Below are 22,194 nucleotides of genomic sequence, written 5' to 3' on the forward strand. Positions count from 1 at the left end.
TGTGTAACATCCTTCCTCTGATTTTTGGTTTGAAATGCCCTCGCGTGTAGTTGCTGCTATTTCATTTTAAATTCTGTAATCAGTTACCTTTGTAATCTTCTCTCAAGACTAGAAAGGCTCAGTTCTTTCAGCCTGTGTCAGAGCAAGACAATCCTTTGTCCAGGAATGCATCAGGTTGCTGTCCTCTGAACCGATTCCAGAGACAAGCAATATCTATTCTGTAGCATGGTGACCACAATTGTGCACACTATTTCAAATGAGGCCTTATAGTGTATTGCAATATACATTTACTGTATATAACACTGCATTATACAATTTTAACAGAACACCATTTAAATTCTACTCATTATGCACGTATCCTAAATGTATGTCTTTACATTGCCTACCCACATTGTCTAGAAGATGTAAATAATGTGGCAACATAAACAACTCTTCTGGCCCCGTGTTTTCCGTTGTGTATTTATAGTTTGTTTTTGCATAAATGCCTACAATATTCTACACTTTTTTACGTCAAATGTAATATGCCAAGTCCTTGACCTGTCTTGAATTTCAATGTGTTCTTTGATTAATTTTTTAATTTTATTTCCTGCTGCTATGGTGTTCACTAATTCTCCAATTTTGTCATAATCTATAAAAACCTGATTAGTTCAATAACTATAGCAAAATCTAGATCATTAATATACTTTAGGGAGAGTAGTGGTCCCAGTGCAGATGGTAAATCTGCTATATTTGAATGAGCATAAACAAAACTTAAAATCTGATGTGGAATTCACACATGGTGACTCACCCATCTGACACAAATTCCCAACCCCCCAGTTGATGTCATCCTTTTGGATATATGCAAAAGTTATTGGCAAATTTAAAGCCACTAAAGATGAGTTTCTCTGAATATTCTAATTCAGGTGAGTTGATCTTTTGATTTAATGGTTGTTTTTTTGCAAAAAAACACCATGAACACTACACTGCACAATATAACAACTTGCAGGAATACTTTAGAAACATTTGTGCAAATGACATTACAGACACACAGGTATTCATGAAGAGGACTTTTAAGAGAAAGTGTAAGAGCAGAAGTCCAGGTAGAGAGAAGTCAGGTGAAAATGATGGAAGACACAATTAAGAACTTTGAAAGCTTCTGCAATTTGGTAATAGAGGTCCTGATAATTTTTGTCAAATGTTATATTGCAATGTGGCTTTCATTCATGTTATTTTATTATGTTTTGTAGGGGTTATGAATACACTATGACTGTTTTTAACCTTATTTATGGAAAGCATGTATCAGAACTGTTAAAAGATGCTTTATAGAGCAGAAGGATTGTTACAATATTTTATGTAGTATTTTAGGTAAAAGAGCTAACCCATTCTACCCTGAAAGACAGTATTAATTTCTGATTTTTCCTCTTAATTGTTAAAAATAGTTTTTGGTTTTAGGTATCCTTTGTATTACTTGAACAGCCACATACTCCATCAAATTTGAATGTTTGGTGTAGATTCTATTTCCGTAACAAAACACAAAGCTCTGCAACGTTGCTGAAGCTTGGTAGATTGAATGATGAGGTGGAGTTGGAAAACATAACTAATGCAGCAAAAGTTTAAAATTGGATACATTAGATAAAAGTGCTTAATAGGTAAGAACAGAAATTTAATCTCAATGTTTTTTTTTAATAATTTATCATTCTTTACCCTTGGTACATACCTTCAAATGGCTTTTTTACACAATATTACATGCATCTAGTACTGTACTCACAACATGCAGGTAGTTTTTGGTACAGTAGAAAGCTGAAACAATGGTTAAAAACTGATGTGAAAAAGAAATGCTATTTTACTCACTATGATTCTCACATATTTAGAAAGCTTTCACACCATTGTCTATGGTAATATATTCAATAAGATTATATTATCCAAAATTAAGCTTTAATAAAGTCTTCCTTAAAAGATTTTTTTTAAACTATTTTGAAATGTATGGAATGGAACTGTAGGGTTATCCTGTTTCTTTATATATCAGGCCTTTATAGTATTAGTACAGTAAACCCCCAGTTTAATGGATTAATAGAGAAGAAGGTGTGTCAGCCCGTCAGCCCAAAAGCACAGTTATATGAGAAATACATTCAGTATATTATATATGCTTTTAGGATCTTTTGACTCATTTTTAACCATCTCAATCAACACAGTCAATAAAAAATTGTTCTTTTTATAATTTTTATAATAAGTAAACAAGTTTTTATTTAATTGTCATAAATGTATGACAATACAAACTTCACTAGAGCATACGAAACACAAGCAACACCCATTGTAAGCAGTTGACCTTCCCTTATAGGGCACCTCTGACATTCCCAAATTTTTATGTTGTATTTATTTGTACCTTGTTTTATTATACTGTATATGCATTTCCCTGTTGGGAAAGTCCACATTTTCTAAATTGTTTTGTCTGCCGATGTCCAGTAAAGCAAAGTCTTTTTTATACATGTGAGCACTTTCACCACACAACTTCAATTTACTTTCACAGACAAATTAAGTTACAGTACATTATATAGCAATGTTATTTCCGTATGCATTGTAGATTCAAATGTGTATAATGAGCAATTTCTCTCTGAAATACCCAGAGATCTCTGCTTCTGTAAAGTAAATCTGTAGTGTATAGCTCAAAGTCATTAATCCCTAGTTGACTGCATGAGACAGAAACGAATTTTCCTGCTTTCCAAAATATTCAGAAAGTGTAAAGGCAGATCATGTGACCTATGTATTTCTAGACACTCTACATATCAGTTTAAAAGACAACTGGAAATAGAAAAGGAAAAAAAAGATTGTGGGTTTCGTGCAGATGAAATTAAATTCATTAATCCAGGCCTGCACATCTTCACTGCTTCACTGATGCTGCATTGATCTGTTCTCTCCTCAGAAGGCTTACAACATAAAGACTAAATATAGACCCCCCCCCCAGCAACCTTGCAGCTTGCAGAGTGTAATGGGATAGCTGTTATTATGAAGATTATTTTAATAAGATTGACATGGGATTCACAATGCACTGATGATGGGTACATCACCAACAGAATTAGGAGCTCTTCTCAGAACACATTAGGGAAACTTAAAGGGTTATGTAATAAGGGACATCTGTTCCATTCCCCTCTGTGTTCACAGAAGGTGTGAGTGAGGAAAACCAAGGGCACATATATTATAAACCAGTAGTGTATTTGATTTACTGAAAATGTAGGAAAGTTGTTTATTATAATACTTTGTTACAGTATGTTCTCTCCAAGCTTTGTGACTTCTGTCTGTCAGTACAGTACCATTAATAGACCTTAGTATATTGACAACCCTAAACTGGTAAACCTACCAGATAGTGTTTCTTCCTGTAAATTAAAGGCCATTTCATTCTCAACCCAATTACTCCAGTCCACCCAGCTGTATGAATGGAAACCAGCAATGCTGGAGGTAGACCCTGTGACAGGCTGGTGTCCCTTCCAGGGGGGAGTGGAGTCAAATGCTATCTGATCGCTTCACACCTGGAAAACAGAATAATCTCTGGCCTAATGAAAATCCTTGTATATTTTGGATGGTTTTGGTCTGTTCAGTTTCTTATCCTACCATATGTTATCTATACCATCCAAGACTTCCCTTCATCCTTTTAGAAGTCTCATTGTACTTCTTTTTTTTTTCTCACAATGTCCTGTTGGTTAACTTCAGTTACGACAGGGAGTCAATTCTTGCAACAAGCTGCTTTGGTACATTCATCACACCCAACAAAGCCCCGACCAAGAAGTTTGTCTGTGGTTTGAATCGGTCTTGGTGTGTAATGTTTTTCTATGGCTTGATCTGCTTTACCCATGATTCGATTCAGGAGGCCCCTTCCCATTGTATCTCTTCCAGAGAAAGTAGCAATCAAAATCCTGGACAAGACGAAGCTGGATCAGAAGACCCAACGACTGCTGTCCAGGGAGATCTCCAGTATGGAGAAGCTGCACCATCCCAATGTGATCCGGCTCTACGAGGTGGTGGAGACCCTTTCCAAGCTGCATCTCGTCATGGAGTACGCAGGAGGAGGGGAGCTCTTTGCCAAGATTAACATGGAGGGCAAGCTGTCCGACATCGACAGCAGGATCGTCTTCTCTCAGATCCTCTCTGCGGTCAAACACATGGTTAGTCTGCCTGCATCTCTCCACTGAATCTGTCCCGTCTTCCTTAATGGAACTGTGTTCTCGAACTGTGTAACATAGCATAACAACTGTGCATGCACAGTCAAACCAATAAATATAACAGGCTTATAGAAATACAGTTTCTCTATATTCTAGTCTAATGTAAGGTTCCAGGTTCCAATGTTATTTTTCATTCCCTCTAAGGATAACAGGAATTGTTTGTCAAAGCTGATGTTTTCCCATAAGTCAAAGATCATTCACACTCTTTCAGGGAGAAGTGTACTTTAGCCACATGATTCTTTTTTCTTCACACCCGAAAATGTATATATCGTTGTTTATATATAGCTCAAGGGAAACATTTACAATTATTTGCAACAAAATAGTTCGTAACACGATTTAAAAACTACACAGATTTGTGTAACATAACTTAAAGATTTCCGTTGTAGAACTGGTTAGTCTAGTGATGTTGTCTATTAAGCAGTCATGTGGGTAAGTAAAATGATTTGCATTGTTAGTCAGCCATGTTGAGGGAAAATCTTAATCCAGAATACAAATCATGGTCCACATCAATAGAAAGCCAGTGTAATACAGATTGGAACAGACAGGCTCATTGATTATCAATGCGCTTTAGGCAGGGTCTGTGTGCACAAGCCTGCTTTTGCATTGTGCAAAAGCCGGCTCTACGGTTGTGACCACTGGGTGTCATTGGTAGGCTACTGTGTGTTATTAAATTGAATTTGTAACCTTCAATTTCAGTTGCAGTCCTCCAGGGTTTCCTATAGTCACTGCAGTTAAACTAATGTAAGCAATAATTCAGAAGAACACAGAATCTGTGACTGATAAGAAAAAGGGATGATGAGATATGTATTGCAATTCAATAAATTGAGTGAATTTACAGAAAATCAGTAAAAAGAAGTTATGCGCATGTTGATTGGCTACTGAATGCCTATGAATTGTTATATTAGTAGAGGCAGTTTATTTGCACTCTGTTTATTTGGTACCAGGTGGTGTGACTGCTCTTGAGGTGCTTTTCAATAAGGTGACAGGATTTGTCTCACACAATGCATTTGACATGTAATGTCCATATACTGCATACCCCGCCAATGATATCTGGGCAAATAATTTGCCAGAAGCAGACACAATTGTTTTAAGCATTGCTTAAGCACAAAAAAGTTTGTTTTAAATACTATCTGAGCAATGCAATTGAACTAGAAGATTATACTTCACCTATACCTGTATATCTGCCTCCTGAGCCATGTATAACATAATGGGAAATATGGTACTCTGCTGTAGAGCACTCTTTCAGAACTGTAGCTTCAGACATCTGCTCTCCCTGATTGTGATGATTGTGACGCATGGTTGAGAACTGGTGGATCTAAGACAGGCTACATACTAAGAGTAACAGGACAGTTGAGAGAAACTTTGAAGGGAAAGAATGGTTTACCATACAGCAAAGTGATTGCTGTTGCTGATGCAGTGTATTCTCAAGGAAGATAAAACTGAGTTCATTATTTTGCAGACTGTGACTAACTTGGAGGGCAAAGTACTGTGGGCGACAATTGTAAGCGAGTGGCTGACTGATACAAGACTCAAGGATCTGATTACATGAATGCATTTATGTTAAAAAAACAAAATAATAAAGCTGCAGAAGAAATAGGAGACACTGGCACAAGATGTGCATAGCACAGAGGTCACCAAAAACATGCTTCCATATTCCAAAAAAAAACCTATCGGGACATTTTTGAAACATATTATAGCAGGAGAAGTCAGTGCACAACAAATTCTTATTTTATTATGCCATCTTGCACTTTTCTGTAGTTTGGATTTGGGAGCTTCTTATAATATCTGATCCATGCATTATTACATAACAACGCATTCCTGGTAAAGGTTAGGGTAATCTTGAGCCTTTTCCAGAAGGTCTCCCACTCATGTGGCTTACGCACATGAAAACCACAAATGACAGCACATTATTGTGCACAGAAGCCTTTATTAAACCAAATGTTCCATTCCCAAAAACCAAATATTTGCTCTAGTATAAACCAACCATTGTGAGTCCCTTTACATACCAAATAGTTTAAATCCATCTCACATTAAAATGTGTCTCTGCAGCCCTCTTCCATTTTTTTAATTGAACAGACACAAACAATAGAGGCCTTAACTCCCTCTAGTGGCAGGTCATCGGAAACTACTATCCTCACTACAGAAATACCTGCAGAAGGAGGCACAGCTGTTGCACTCAAAGGGAATGAAATTCCATGTGAGGGAAAGGATCTGTTTAAATAGACTGTGTATGGAATTAAGGAACAAGTAAAAGTTTTTTTTTATGTGACCTGATATCACCTGACCCTTCAACAGACACACCTGAAGAAGGTTCCACAGCCACAGGTGCAGATATTTTGAGAAATGAATTCATGAACAATTTCAATATATATAAAATACTGTCTTAAAATTATTAATAAAAGCTCTTCCGTCTAAAAGATTAGATCACCCACCTACTTTCTCTCCCATTTTCTAACCCATCCATCCATTTTCTAAACGCTTCTTCTTATTCAGTGTCACGGGGGAGTCAGAGTTATCCCAGTTAGCAGTGGGCACAGGGCAGGCTGCCAGTCCTTTACAAGGCACTCACAGATACAAACAAAACAAGCACACACTCTCACCATGGCCAGTTCCTCCAGAGGCCAATTAACCTACCAGACTTTCTCTGGCCTGTGGGAGGAAACCCACACTAACAAGGGAAGAAAAGACAAACTCAATGCAGATAGCAGCCAGGGTGCAGAAGAGAACCCAGGGTCCCAGCATCACTCTGCCACTGTGCTGCTTGATATAGCATCTCACATTTAAAATTATGTGGTTACACTGACCGTGTCCTTTCACAAGGACATACTAAAAAGACGTCAAAAGCCCAAATTATACTTAAACTGGGTTCCCATAATTTACAGCCCAGATTCTAAGCTTTGCATATCCTTTTACCTGCCTCCTGGCCATTCTCACATCTGTTTTCTTGCTTTGCCCATTTTGTCTCTTTCTCTCATATTTCAAGTCTCACCTTCTTGCATCCATGCAGCTGAAGGCTCCACAAACAGTCTCATACTTTCTTTTTTACTCTTCTCAAGGAATTGGTGTGTTCCTGGTGAACAAAAACATTTATTGAAGGAATTTGTTGACAGATTCTCTGAAATACTGTAGTATTAAACATATTACTACTGTAACTCGGGGATGTAGAGTAATGTCAGTACCCACATGCCCTGCTAATGTATGAACAGCACATTATAGTAAAAGCATGGCTAATTCAGATGATTTCTGTAATTGAATAGGATCCCTGTTAATGAGCGCTTATTTTTGGTTTAGTGTGGCTATATTGGCATCTTGGGGATGGAAGACCGAAATACAGTTTTAAACTCCAGTAAGGAGAAACAGTCATTGCATGTGTTCTTGATTTTATTCAGAATCTGTGAAGTATATGTAGTATTAAGCACACATGGGATGCTTCAAGTTAATATTTGTATGTCTAATCATTTAAAATTGCTTGCTAAGATTTGTCCATGGAGCAAGAGCTAAGCTTATAATGTTAATTTATAAATATGATATTCAAACTTTATAGTCTTCTGCTATAAAACCTCTAGCTATTATATCTAATGACTAATACCATATCTTCAATATTGGAGTGTGCAGTATTCTTGAAAATTAATTGTTCCTTACAGACTATAAACGCCATGATAAATGTAATTATATTTTCTGTATTTGTTTAGTAGGGCGTTTTGTTCTTACTCTTGTTCTCTATGTTTAGCATGACAGCAACATCATCCATCGGGACCTGAAGGCAGAGAACGTGTTTTACACGTGTAACACCTGCGTCAAAGTGGGTGACTTTGGCTTCAGCACAATCAGCAAGAAGGAGGAGACTCTCAACACCTTCTGTGGCTCACCACCTTACGCGGCGCCCGAGCTCTTCAGAGATGAGAACTACGTGGGAAGCTATGTGGACGTTTGGGCACTGGGCATCCTGCTCTTTTTTATGGTGACTGGCACCATGCCTTTCCGTGCCGACACCGTAGCCAAGCTTAAGAAGTGCATCCTGGAAGGGAACTATACCATCCCGCCCTATGTGCCCGAGTCATGCCAGAAACTCATCAAGGGCATCTTGCAGCCTGTGCCCAGTGACCGCCACTCCATTGCCCAAATCATGGCCTGTGAGTGGTTACAGTCTGTGGAGTTCCCCAATCCCATGGAGCCTTTCAAACTGGACCCCATGTACCTCGCCGAGCCTGCCGAGCTGGATGAGGACGAAGCGGAGGTGAAGGCGGCTCTGGAGAGCCTGGGCATCACAGAAGAGCACATCCGCAACAACCAGGGCAAGGACTGCCGCAGCTCCATCACTGGGGTGTACCGGATCCTCCTGCACCGGGTGCAGAAGAGAAGAGCCGTGGACAGCATGCCTGTGGTCACGCACGTTGTCCGGGAAACCAAGAAAGAGAGGCTCCAGCCTTACCGAGAGATCCGGCACACATCCAAACTGTGCTCCATTTTATAGACTCGCAGCCTCCGAGTGTCTTAAATAATGGATTTTGCGAGAGATGGGGAAGAAATGTTTACTGTGGTTAATTTTCCAGATGCTTTGTTTAATAGTTCATGGTTTTGTAATATAAAACTGAATAAACACAGCCTTTAAATCTCATTGTTTCTTTTTTTCTAGCGTTCTGACCTCAGAACAGTGTAAAATTACTGATCTGTTAGCAAAGCCATGACCGCCACAATGAAAATGGCATTATGGACACCCTACCCATAAAAAATGCCAAGTAATAAAACTGTATATTTCAGTCCCATTATTTGATTAAAATATCCCTATCTGCTCATGTGCATTTGGTATTTAATCACATTTTGGGTTTATTTACAAATTTGAAAATGAGACTGTGGTTCAAACATCACTTATATCTAGTGAAATAAAGAGAACTTCACAATGGCAGTTTGGATCTAGTGAATTGGAGGTGTCACGGAGGTTTGTAGTTTGGACCCTATGTGGAGCGGCATTACCCAGAAAAGGCAGGAGACAGATTTCGGGAAAACGCAGTCAGGTTTATTGATGGTGCAAGAATTCAGTGATCTGGTGCTCAGGGGATTAAACAAGGCATCTAGTTCCAGGCGAATTCACAGGGAAAGTCAGGGTACAGTCCATAACTCCAGACCAGTCCTTCCTTCCAGACACGTAGGAAACATAAACAATCCCGGGAGGCACGGGGCCAGGTTCTCCAGGCCCTGGGCTCAGAGGGTCAGGATGTCTGTGGCAAGGCCTGTGCCCTCAGGTGTCTTTATAGCCCGGTAGTAGGCGAGCCTTCGGACATCCATATTCCAAAGCTGAGCCCTGAGCAAGGGATGCCCTAGGCTTATATACAGAAGTCAATATGCAATACACCCCAGGTGCAAATACAGATATCAGACTAACATAGATCTCAGGAAAGGTTAGTGCGCCCTCTAAAGGAAGGATGTCAACCCTGACAGGAGGAAAGTAACATAACATAATAATCTAGGTACAGGTACCTGCAAAATGCACTTGAAAAATATTTTGTTCAATAAGATAATAATTGATAAGTCTACGCATGCCAACGCAGCTACCAACCTGAACTATTGATAATAATTAGTTCAGTAAGTCAAAATGTGAGTACCATTTACACACATAAAATGAGCTGAAGAAATTGCTAAATTGCTAAATATATTTTCCATTGAATACATCTGTACCAAGATGATCTAATTTCAGCATTAGATGTTTTATGTAGCCTGCTAATCAGTTATGTGTACCTTTGTGCGTCCTCTATGAACGCAGGTTGAATTTGTGTGCTTAAGATTAATTTTCCTTAAAGCCTATTGGTTTTGCATGGTCTAGACATCAGAGTTTCCCTGAAGCATGACTCCGTTCATGACTTGTGAAGTTCAGCTTGCATATTAATATATAGTGTGATGCTGTCGTTAATGTTTTTTATTCAAGTGATCAATAAGGGTGCAAGCTAAGATATTAATTTGGATAGAACTGTAGTGGGGGTGATGTACAACAGCTCCAGTTATAACATTTTCTTTAATGCTGTGTGAGTTTCACAAATTGTTGCTCCGAACACTGTTCCTGTGGTTTTTATTGTTGTGGATTTAATATGTTTTGCAATCTCAAAAGCACTTATGTACTGATGCATAGCAACATTTCAACAGTCCAAGGCCAATTATCTGAAACCACTTTTATGGTTGGCATCAGAGTGCAGCCGACAGACAACTTTTAAATGGTTGTGAAATCTTTATTTGAAACTCTTAGATTCAGGCAAAACGTCCTTCTAACAATGGAACAACTTTCAGAGACAAGCCACAGACAAGCTGAAGATATTATACTCCCATTTTTAGTTTCACCTCCTGATACAGGTTTTGACTGTATATTTCACTGCAGTTACATCATACAGAAATGTCTTTTTTATGCATGTCCACGACAACAGAATATATCATAGAATATTAAATAATATGAATTCTTACAAACCACCGTTTTAGGTGAAGTGAGTTATGATATTTGAACTGGGTCTACAATGAGAGGAAGAGAGAAAATCCAATTTAAAAAAAATAATCCAAAAGCAAACTGTAACACAATGCCTGTGTTCTCCTCAAGTCAATGGCTTCAAGAAAGGTGAATAACAGGAAGTTTTTTTTTCTGTTATGTTCTTAAGAGAGATCTTTAGGTAGAAAAAGGTATTTATTAATTATACAGGTGTTACATCATAAAATCTAATCATTTTTACAACAAATGTGGTCAAGAATTAAAAATACACAGATTTCGGGGCTCTCTATGAAGCTGGTTGGTCCCAAAGATCACAACAACATTAACTGGCAGTTTTGGATTCTTATCAAAAAGGCAAGTTGAGATACCTAGGCAAATTACAGTCAGCATAGTGGAGATGTGCCCAGAACAATGATGTCTGGGATATTGGAACTCTAGAACTAGAACCTTATTGACATCTGGTGGAGAGGAAGAATCAGGTGAAAGACTGAATAATAAAATAACACAATAAATTCAACAACAAGTGTGTGCTGAAGAATTTGAAGCACTGCTTCAGCTTATCATTTGGCCTTCTATTGATGTTTGAATTTGTGTCCTTGCCTGGGCTCTACTTCTGTTAAAGCTCTAACACAGACTGTGATAAACAGAAACTAAATAGTTGGATTGCATAAAAACGTAAAACAACACGGGATTTTAATACTAAATGATGACAACATTTCAAGTGATTTAATCTTGGAATGCTATACTTAATTGGTTTCAACCGTGTTACCAGAGGAAAACTACATATCCCATAACTGCACGCAAGTGGACGCTGGTTGCTTGCTGACTGTTCGGTCTTGTGACGTCATTTCTGTCTTGTTGGAAGGTGATTTCAAGAGCTGCGTCTGTAGGAAGTTCAGTAAGAAACTCCTCCTGTACATCGTAAAGCTGAGTAGAATTTTGTGTATGTGAAATTGAAGAGTTTAAGCACTGAAAAGGTAAGAATGATGCTATTATTATAACAATGATTCTATTTTATTGATACTACCTGACTATTTTTGTTTTTGTCATCTTGATATAGTAGGAAAATGTAGTCTATTTCCAGCGACAATTAATAAAAAAATAATAAATTCAGTGCTTTTCGTAATTAAAACACTGATTTGAAGTTCTAAATTATTGATCCCTGTTACGGGTTAATTAGTTGTGTAAAATCGAGACGGGGATCTAGTAATCTCACGCAAGTTTCTACTGTGGCACTGTGCTGTAGAATAATTAAACAAGAAAGTGTTTATATTATAGCATTTATATTAAGCGTGGTATTATCCCTGCGTGTCCCAGAACACATCATATGTACAGTGCTTATGCAGTGCTGACAAATCTGTTTTCTCAGAAAGGATTTTGTGTTCCCTGGCATTAACAACCCTTTTTAAAACAACCTCTGAGGCAGTGTCACTAAACATTCGAAATATATCTTCAGTAAAACTGATAGCCAAACTAATAATCGAGGTTTTACTTTTTATTGGCTTAACCGCGTATTAAGGTGATATCAAATCAAGCATCTTTGTGTTTTGTTAATTCCCGTTTTTACATGATGTCATTTTCGTTAGCATGTGACTGGAGAAAAGTGGGTGGGGATTTCCAGGCTCAGTTAATTTTTTTCGTAACTCAATAGTTTCAATGTTTTTGAGCACGCGTGACGAATCGAATCAGTATTTTTAAACTACAGTATCGTGTTTTAGCTGTTAAGTATTATGCCTTCAGAAAGAGACACCGCCTAGCTAGCAACGAGACATCTTATTTCATTGCTAATCACACTGAACAGGTGACGGTAATGGTGGTCCGTGAACCATTGGCATGTTGTAAAACAAAGCGCTGACCTTTTCCTTAGAAATTGAAAACTTTTTCGGAATTTGAGGAGTGGCATCGAGAGAGAAAAGCAACACAAAAATTAAATGGGACAACATGTCTGAACTGTGGGTTGAACCTCAGTTCCAAACCGTGCAGACTATGCTTGTATTGCCCCTGCATCCGTCTTGAACTTGTATACTTGTGAAGCTGCCATTTGCTTCAGTTTTCTCTTTCTAATAATGTCTACATACATAACGTCCCACAGTTTGCGTTCGCCAGTAGCGAGTGTGGTTGTCCCGGTCACAGTTCAGTTTGGCAATGTGTAAGCTGTCATGGCCACTGCCTGCTTTTTATGTTGTAATCCTTCATCTCATCTGTAACTATTGCTTTATCATCTGCTATTGTTTTGTAATGTATAATGTACTTATTTATTATACTCGTCTACCCTGTTTTACTGCCTCTTTAATCTCGATATTTTAAACAGTTAACGTTTGGAACAGTGACATGGGAGAGCAGCAGTTAGCATTGCTGCCTCACATAATAATGTCTGTGTGGAGTTTGTATGTTTTCCTAGTGTTCATGTGAGTTTCCTTTGAGTCCTCTGGTTTCCTCCCACAGTTGGAAGACATAGTCGTAGGTTATCTAGCTTCTGAGAAAATTGGCCTGGATGTGAATGTGGGGTATCTGTGTGTGCCCTGCGATGGACTGACGTCCAGGACGTCCAGGGTGTATCCTACCTTGCGTCAGCTGCTTGCCTGGATTGGCTTCAGCTCCCCTGTGAGCCTGTACTGGATGAAGTGTTTAGGAAATGGTTGGATGAGCTGGATTAAATATTTGGAATGTTTCTCACCTTGGATAAAGGTATCAGCAAATTAATAGACATGAGTAAATGTCTAAACAAACAAACAAACAAACAAACAAACAAAAAGTTTTGGGGCCCCAATCCATTAAGAACTCTACATTAAGCACCAATGTATAAATAGTTCTTAATGGATTGGGGCACAAACAAACATTTTATAGACATTTAGTAAATGGTGTGGATTGAACCCGCATAAATAACCGTGCCTGATATTGTTACTCACTGCATCCGTGCATGGTATCCTGAGCTGAATGGACTTTGAGGTTCCAGACAAGCAAAACCCGATTTTGTTTTCCATCTGTAAGTGGAGGCGCCGCAAGTTATAACAGCGCAGATCCACTGCAATTGAAGCACATAAGACAGTTCATCTCATTGCCTGCATGAGGGTGACTTCTTCTAATAAAAAAACAGTTGTTTTCCCTTCTTCAGACACTTAGTAGGTGGTATAGGAACACACAGAGTCTGATTCTACACTGAGGCAGCATCTTGCTCCAACCTCGCATAGGTGGTGTGTCTTGAGAATCTGTTAAACAGAGCTATGCTCTGCTGGGGTGTCTTGTGGGGTGTGGGGTAGGGGGAGTCTTTTAGTCAGCTAGCTGTTGACTTAACGGATACTTTCATTGGCAGATGTCCTTCAATGAGGACTTTGAAATGGACAGCATAGATCTTTTCGGAGAGTTCTTACATCAAGGAAACGATGCTGTGGACGATCCCTTTGCTGATGGGGTGGAGTGGATGGCTGAGTGTGGGCTTTCGGAACAAGACGTAAGTCTAATGGAAAGTTTGTTCTTTGAAAGTTAATAGGTAAATAAACAGTGGTGTACTTAACAAAATATATATGTATTGGAACATCTTGTTTTCGTATTTCAGTCATTTCAGCACCTAGAGTTTGGAGAAGTGATTTTCTTTCATTCCATTGTCTGTTAGTGCAGAAATAGTCACGGGACTGCAGGTGGATTAGATAAGAAAGCTAAAAACTTTTGCTTGCCTGAGGCAATGGAATCTTGAAAGAAGAAAAGAATCTGATTTTAATTTGTCGTTGAGGTAATCTGTAAAAAACTTGTATTGTTGGGATTTTTTCTTTCCAGGTCTTTTTTAGGTACTTTTGAAACGTGAGTTATAATTTGCTTTACAGATGCTTAATGATCTTGAAACGGAAGAGTTTCTGAGCTCACTTTTTGGCCCCTTGGAAGATGAAAAGGTCCCCTGCCAGTCCTGGTCCCCACAGGGCAGTGACAGTGGGATATCGGAGGATAACAATAACTACAGCAGCCCCTCTGGCTGTGACAGCAGCCCTTCGCCTAGCCCTAAACTCCCAGAGTCCCACGCTGAAGCTGTAAGTGAGGTGATACAGACAGACCACAACTACTCCCTGCAACACCTCCAGGACAGCAGTGACACCCTGCAGAGTGTGCGGTCTGAGATACCTGAAACCGATGTCTTCATTGATTTAGGTATGGAGAAATTTAGACGGGGCCCAAGTTGTATGTACTCATAGTTTTTCCAGTGTAATTTTCCATGTATCTTTATGCAAACTGCTGATTGAGTATTCCAGTTGATGGGGAAAACCTCCATTGGGTTATTGCAGGACAAGGAGGAAATTCTTCGTAATGTAGGCTGAGAGTGAGTGAAGTAATTGGTAATGTGGCCCCAGTTTGACTGCGCTCTTGGTATTTCCTGTGGTTATTGGGTTAGCAGTTGTTGACCTTTTTTTTTAATGGCAGTTGAAGTCAGCACTGCCTGCCCTGAGTGTTTGTTTTTTTTTTCTTGTCAGATGACTGGGACCCTGAGTGTGTGGGAGAAGACTGCTCTACTGAAAACCCTGTTTCTCTTGCAATAGAAGATGCTTCGAATTCCAACAGTGCAAACCACGTATGTTTAAAATCCCTCCCCTTTCCTATGTTAGTCATTCTCGTTCAAGGCCTTGAACATCAGTATGTGTATTTCAACCCCTTGAGATGGGGGAAGTCTGAAGTAAAATAATTGCTATGATAAATACCAAGTGAAACCAAAAGGAAAAATAATAAATTACATGTAATCACGTGTAGTTTCTCTATGGGTTTAAATTATTTACAATGTGTTGCTGAAAGGTTTTATTTTGAGATCATGAGTATTTTATTTAATGTTCTTGTGTAGTGGCTTTCAAACGCAATGTAAAAAGCATGGAAATGTACAGTATCAACATGATCCCATCAAATTTGTGTAAATGGAGAACAAGTCGACATAAATTATTACATTTTACGCATTCTAGCGCCCTCGTGTGTGCAATTAGCAAATGTCTAATGCAGAAAAATACAGCAATAATGCTTCAGGATGGTGCATTTTTTAAAATTATTTTATTATACCAAGTAAGGCAATAGAGAATAAATTCTCATTCGTGGTGATGACTTGGGGATCTATTTATATGGCAAGGCATTTATAATGTGAGTGAAGTTAATTTTATTGAATGCAGGTCTTCTACAGCATGGATAAACACTCCTAGCAATAACCATTGCTGTATACCTTTAAATGTGCATTTAGCATTATTTTCACCTAATATATTCCAAGTTTGATTGGAAACCCAAGCCTCTTTTTATTGACTTCATTGTCAATAAATTGTTTTTTTTTTCCAGACCAATTTTTCTTCACTTCATTTTTGGTACAGTCAGCTATGGAAACTATGAAAGACGTCATGAAAAGAGGAATATTCCATTTATCGATGAATAATATATATTTTTTTGCAGCTTGAGTTCAAAGAGCTCGTCCTGACAGATGAGGAGAAAAGAATCCTTGCGAAGGAAGGCGTTACGATACCAACTCTCTTGCCTCTGACAAAGGTCATTGTGTTTTGCCATCACCCTTTGTTTCACACAGTAATGCACTTCCTTAAACAGCTTCATTTTGCATCTGCATGTCAGCATTTTTTTCTTCAATTGACAGGGGAAAAATTGTATCTCAGTATAAAGTGTGAGTAGCTTAAATAAGACATAAAAGCAGTGTGTAGCATGTATTGTAGATCTCATTAAAGGTTGTATATCAGAGCTGATTGATTATTTGAAAAAAAAAACAGATTTTAAAATTGGAATGCTTAATGTGTATATATAAAGATAACCAGCAATTGATGAACTTAAATATTGTGTTGCTAGACTTTTCATTTTTTTAATTGATCATATAATAGATACTAGGTTTTCTGCTCCGTCCTACAAACAGAATGTAAAATAATGCTCATCCTGATATTTATATCCTAGAAAAACATTACATATTGTTTTTATTTTGCATATAGTGTGTCTAATAATAAACAACAGTAATGTTTCTTCAGGCTGAAGAAAGGACTCTGAAAAGAGTGAGAAGAAAGATCCGCAACAAGCAGTCTGCTCAGGAGAGCCGTAAAAAGAAAAAGGTGTATGTGGATGGTTTAGAGAGCAGGTAAGCAGACAGGAAGAGGCCCCCTCTGGTGATGTTGAGTTTGTTACAGGACAGTTGTTCATTAAATGCAGGAATCATTTTCGCTGTCATTTTCAATTTATTTATGTTTCTGCAGTAGTAATGTATCTGCTAATGAAATTCCATATGCATCTATATGTAAAGGAAACAAAACAAAAATTTATGATTTCTTATATTCACAGAACTGTATATGCTTGAAGGACAATAGTGCTGTTCCGCCCTCTTTGATCTCATTCCTGGGTTCTTTCATTGACGCTAGTTCTGAGTTTTTTTTTAGATACTTTCATCAAATACGTTTTGCATCAGCACATCTGAAAAATGAATACTCTTTTTTTTTTGTCATTAATTTTCACTAAAACCAAAGCACTCCAAGGCACTTATTTGTGCCTGCCCTGCTCACCATCCCATGCTCTGCCTTTTGCCACCTTTGTCCTGCATTGTTTGTTATTTACGGTAGCCTCCTCAGAGCTTTAGCTATTTCTGTGATTTTTAGCTGAAACTTACTTGTCCTTCCTACTTCCTTAGTCACCTGCCTCCAAACCTTAGTTTTCAGGTTCTGCCAGCGAATGAATATTCACTTGTAGATGTCAAAGACTGAATGCTTGCTTAAATTAGTCCTTCTTTGTGTGCACTTATAACTTCCTTTGCTGTTATTGCATTATTGCACACATGGTCTCAGGTCACATTTCTAATTATTGTCTTTAATTAATGGGAGGTTCAGTTTTGTTTAATGAACTTTTTCTTGATTAACAACTTTCAAGGAATTTACCTCTTTCGTAAAATGAGGAATTGATGTGTATATATATATGGCCAAACTGACAAAATTAAAGCTATCATTGAATAGCACTGAATTTTTAACAGATTTATTGATATTGATATGAACTCTGTTCTTTAATGTAGCTAAAAATTCTTTAGCATAACTCGTAGTATGAAAATGGAAAATAACAGGACATTAAATAATGTTTTCATTGCCTTTAGATATACTCCTTTATCATTTCAATCATTGTTCATTCGGATTAATTGCTCGTTTGGATTAGACCCATGAAGGCAAGTCTCTTCACCAAAGTTAGAAACTTTGACTGTGATGCACTGAGTATGGAAAGCGTGCATATACACAAATACATTTTATTTTATTTTTGTTTTTCTCACAGAGTGGCAGCCTGCACTGCCCAGAACCAGGAACTGCAGAAGAAGGTGCAACAGCTACAGAAGCAAAATATGTAAGGGAACAGTCTGTTTGCCATCACTTCAGACATCTGTCCTCAAACCGTGACGTACACCTTCGGTTATGTGTTTTGATCCCATTAGGAAAAGCCAGTGAAGTCAACACTTGACACGGAAAACCTGCTCTTGTATTTATGTGAAGTACTGCAGGGAATAATCAAATTGTCCTCTGCCGTCAGGTCTCTGATAGAGCAGTTGAGGAAGCTGCAGTCACTGATGAAACAGACCACGATGAAGACAACAACTACCAGTACCTTCATCATGGTGAGTAGGTTTTCCGTGTACCTCTGTTGTCCCTGTAATTAACTCACACCACTCAGATCATAGACTGTGCTGTTTTCCCTAGGTTCTGAAACCACTTTCCAGGTGGTTTAAAGAAATTAGCATTTTTTTTTCCAGAAAATGAAATCATGATTTTTTACTTTTTACAAGCCAGGTAATGTATATAATGTTTGAGTTCAGGAAGGTTGAATGGGGTATGACTGGAAAATGGGTTTCCTGACAGAATAACCATATCATTAGCTTTTAATGTTAGAACAAGGATGAAAATATGGAAACGGTGTATTGCTGTACAAAGGAGGTTAGATGTATAACTGAAGTTCAAGATATACTGCTTTACTTTACACTAACAGTGTGTTGATTTCATACGGTTATCCAGTAAGAATCCAGTAAAGATTTTTGAATTTGACCAAATATAGTAACTGTTATTAAATAATTTTATTCTCAGCTAGGTGTTGTGCTTTTTTGAAAGTATACAACCTATGACTTTGAAAAATAGTACATTGCAAATATACTGATGGGGAAAAAGGAAACAACACCTACTCCTCCACACTCTGGCCCTCTGGTCTGCGTGGAACAGGCTGAAGAGTGACTCATCCGGGAAGAGGACCTGGTGCCAGTACTGACGAGTCCATCGCAACCTCTGTCTTGCCCAAGCCAGTCGGGTGTGACATCTAGGAGGTGTGAGCAGAGGGCCTCTGACAGGTCGCCTTGCTCTAAGGCCAGCAACATGGAGCCTCACTGTCCTGTCACAGATGCGGGCATTGTGTCTACCGCTAGTTTCAGCAGCAGTACAGATGACAGATCTGAAACGATCTCTCAGATGGACCAGTCTGGTGTTTCGGTGTTGCTCTGGTGTGGTCACACGGGGGCGACTGGATCTTGGACGGTCATCTGTCCTGCCGGTCTGCTGAAACCTTCTCTGCAGTCTTGACACAGTGGAGTGGCTTACTCCATAGTGTCTGGCAACGCTGGCACATGACATGCCTGCCTGCAGCATGCCAATGGCCCTCTCCTTTGCTTCTGGCAACATTTGAGGCATTATGGAATGCACAGAAAAGGGATGTGTGGCCTTTTTCTTGTAGTGACCTAAGCTTTTAATTAAGGCCTTTTTAAAGGTCACCTGATCAGGCATTGTTCCACCTGGACCTCGTTGGAACAATAAAAGTGCACCTAACAAGCTTCCGTGTGATTGGCAAGTTCCAATGCCTCACTGCACAAGCTGTATTGTTGGTCAGAGGGCTTAAAACAAATTGACAACTTTTTGTGAAAGTACTTCTCATTCCAGAAAATGGTGGGTTTCTTTTTTCCATCAGAATACGTTAGGAGCTTTAGAAATCGGCTGACATCACATTTTCTTTGTAACTGTATTAATAAGAGGTGTCTGAACTCCATCTTTAAGGTTCACACAGCATATTAGTCTTTTGCTGCTGCAGTCTACAGTGTTGAATTTCTTTCCTCAGGTCTTCCTGTTGTCCTTCTGTTTGATTATCTTCCCAAGCGTAAATCCGTTTGGCAGCAGTAGAAACCAGAAGGATCTATACATCTCTTCAAATGGTAATTCTGTTTCCTAAGTGTAATTTCTGTATATAGACTTATTGCCTGATTTGTTTTTTAAAACTCGTGGCATTCTCATGCTGTCCAAACTCAAACTAATTTGGCTGCCTCTGATCCATGAGACAGTGTGCTTGAAACTCTGTTATGTTCTCATAACTGTATCTCGCTTCGACTCCCTTTGTAATTTCTAGGAAACTTGCCAATGCTAAAAATCTAAAATTGCATTACTCTGTGGTCTTCTTTTTCCCCAGTACTTTCAAGAAATATTCGATCCCTTCCTTCCATGGAAACGAACAAGTTGGAATATGGAGAAGGGGCTAAAGACATGGACAGCAAAGATGTTTTCCTTCCCAGCATAGAACACATCAAGACCACGCTGAAGCCTGGTGGCCAGAATCACACCCCAGATTATCAGAAAGTAGATCAAGCCGAGTCAGAATCTGCCGTCAGCAGCAACTCGTCCTCCGACTTCCCGTCTCAGGGTAAAACCAACCTCGCACCCGCAGCCGGCCAGGACAATCGCCAGGCCTCGGCAAGAGAAGTAAGGGATTATCAGACTACAGGCCCTGCAGTGAATAAAGACGACTGGATGGACAGGAAAAGCACTTCTGTAATAATACAGCAGCATCGCTCTGATGAAATGTAGAGGATCTTCCCTGCTTCCTTCCAGGAAGAAGGGGAAAATACTGTGCACTGTCTGTTCCATGCACTGCCCTGAAGTGTATTGTGACATCTAGAAAATAATGGTCTCTGCAAAGACATGAACATGTGAAATGTGATCCCTTAATGTCTTTTTAAGGTAGAAAAAATGCCTGCAAAACATTTTTTTTTTATCGCGGGAAGCGGTGATGATAAAATATATGCTTTTCCCAGTTTGGGAATTTTAAAACTCTTAGTTATTTCAGCCTTTTGCTTTTGTTAGCATGGTTATTATTTACTGGGGCAGTATTGCAGAGTGGTGATTAGGGCTTTCAACTTATAACTGAAGGATTGTGACTGAGCACTGCTATTGCACTCATGAGCAAGGTACTGCACTCGGATTGCTTCGGTAAAAAGCCCAGCAGGCTGGCTTTCTCGGGTCCCTTAAGGATTTTCCTTGAGTCAAAATTAAAGTTGCAGGTCCCCTCATAGTGTTCAAGCTTGAAAAGTTCACTTCTTTAGCCCATCCGAGTTAGAGATCCTTTGGAAATGCGGTCAAAGAAATGTGATGAACTAAACAAACTGCCCTCAGCAATAAAGATAATGAGGAAGAAGAAACAGTGTTTTTGACTGTGAAGGACTAGTTCTTTAATTGGAAATGTGTTTGCTGACAATTAAAGGTGCCATAGGAGGCATGCCTAGAGAGTTAATTTAGCAAAAGCTTGGCATTCCCATTGCTACACGTTGTAACACATTTCCAGCATCTACAAAAAATAATTAAAACAACATCTTCATCATCAAATCCCAAATAAAGGTTTGGTTAAGAAGTCCATGTTTTGGCTATACAGTAATACAGGCAGAATGTTTCCTTTTTTCATGGATTTTCATGTCTTTAGACACTACAGGTGATCATGATTTTTACTCTCAGCGCTGAAAGTTGCTTTTACTTTTGTATATTTTACCTGTTTTTTACATTTAGAAATAACATAGAACATTCCCAGTACTAAAGAGTATTAAAAGTCTTGTTGGCAGATGCAACATATGAAACATTTGGTAGAGGCTGGATCATTTTTATTTGTATATAGGAGAAGAATGATATATTATTGCTAAATGTATTTGTGCTGGTTTTCCGGTGTGTATATATATATAAAACATCAAGAGACGAAATGCTATGACCTGCAATATCAGCGATTGCATTTTTTGTGAATGTTTTTATGTGGCATTTTGTATAGAAAAGTAACAAAGTCTTCTTTTCAGTTAAAGAACTGTTTCTCCGTTTTTTCCCTCGCGCACCTTACCGCTGTGATATTCTTGTACTGGTCTGTTAATTGTAATCGAGTTCAGTTTTGTTTTCACGATCTTTTTAATAAAAGCATAATGGACACCAACAGACTTCTCAGGCCATTCTGAAGTGTGTATTCGATTGATTATTTTGTCGGTAGGGTGTCATGGTTTTATCACGTGTAAATACTTTTTCTTAATCTCCTAAATTGTGTTTGCTTAACTTCGAAGTTGACAATGCAATGACAGTTTTTGTAGTTGCGCTCGTCCTTTTGGACGTTCAAAAGAATCCTTCTACTTGGAGAAAGTAACCCCCCCTCCCCACTACGAAGCTGGCAGATGGAGCAGTTCTGTTGTAAAGACATTTGGTTAATAAAGGGGACAACAGCAGGCACCTGGAGATGTCTCCCGTGAAAAGTCTATTGTGCTTTCCTTTGCAAATG

At 38.7% G+C, this 22,194-nt stretch overlaps 2 protein-coding genes across 10 annotated transcripts in view; both read left to right on the top strand.

Moving 5' to 3' along the window:
- Positions 1-8,811, top strand: part of nim1ka (NIM1 serine/threonine protein kinase a) — a 28,694-nt gene extending 19,883 nt beyond the window's left edge. For all 9 annotated transcript variants that reach the window (XM_069187212.1, XM_015365866.2, XM_015365821.2 and 6 more), the window contains 2 exons: positions 3,868-4,136; positions 7,924-8,811. In XM_069187212.1, coding sequence (XP_069043313.1) covers positions 3,868-4,136; positions 7,924-8,667 — 1,013 coding nt within the window. In that variant the 3' untranslated portion in view covers positions 8,668-8,811. The remainder of the gene's footprint in view (positions 1-3,867; positions 4,137-7,923) is intronic.
- A 2,699-nt stretch (positions 8,812-11,510) lies between these two features.
- creb3l3l (cAMP responsive element binding protein 3-like 3 like) lies at positions 11,511-21,858 on the top strand. The gene is made up of 10 exons (XM_069187215.1): positions 11,511-11,639; positions 13,976-14,113; positions 14,484-14,802; positions 15,123-15,220; positions 16,072-16,164; positions 16,647-16,753; positions 17,923-17,991; positions 18,175-18,259; positions 19,738-19,831; positions 20,083-21,858. Exons 2-10 carry the CDS (start codon positions 13,976-13,978, stop codon positions 20,475-20,477), a joined length of 1,398 nt encoding a protein of 465 aa, XP_069043316.1. The 5' UTR covers positions 11,511-11,639; the 3' UTR covers positions 20,478-21,858.
- The last annotated feature ends 336 nt before the right edge of the window (positions 21,859-22,194 follow it).

This window comes from Lepisosteus oculatus, chromosome 3 (genome assembly GCF_040954835.1).
Source record: "Lepisosteus oculatus isolate fLepOcu1 chromosome 3, fLepOcu1.hap2, whole genome shotgun sequence".
NCBI lineage: Eukaryota > Metazoa > Chordata > Actinopteri > Semionotiformes > Lepisosteidae > Lepisosteus > Lepisosteus oculatus.

What these genes read in the sequence shown, in the direction of transcription:
- creb3l3l (XM_069187215.1), top strand. Translation starts at nt 13,976, where the DNA reads ATGTCCTTCAATGAGGACTTTGAAATGGACAGCATAGATCTTTTCGGA. An exon ending in GTGGGCTTTCGGAACAAGAC is followed by an intron (nt 14,114 to 14,483) that starts GTAAGTCTAATG and finishes TTTGCTTTACAG; the next exon opens with ATGCTTAATGATCTTGAAAC. An exon ending in ATTCCAACAGTGCAAACCAC is followed by an intron (nt 15,221 to 16,071) that starts GTATGTTTAAAA and finishes ATTTTTTTGCAG; the next exon opens with CTTGAGTTCAAAGAGCTCGT.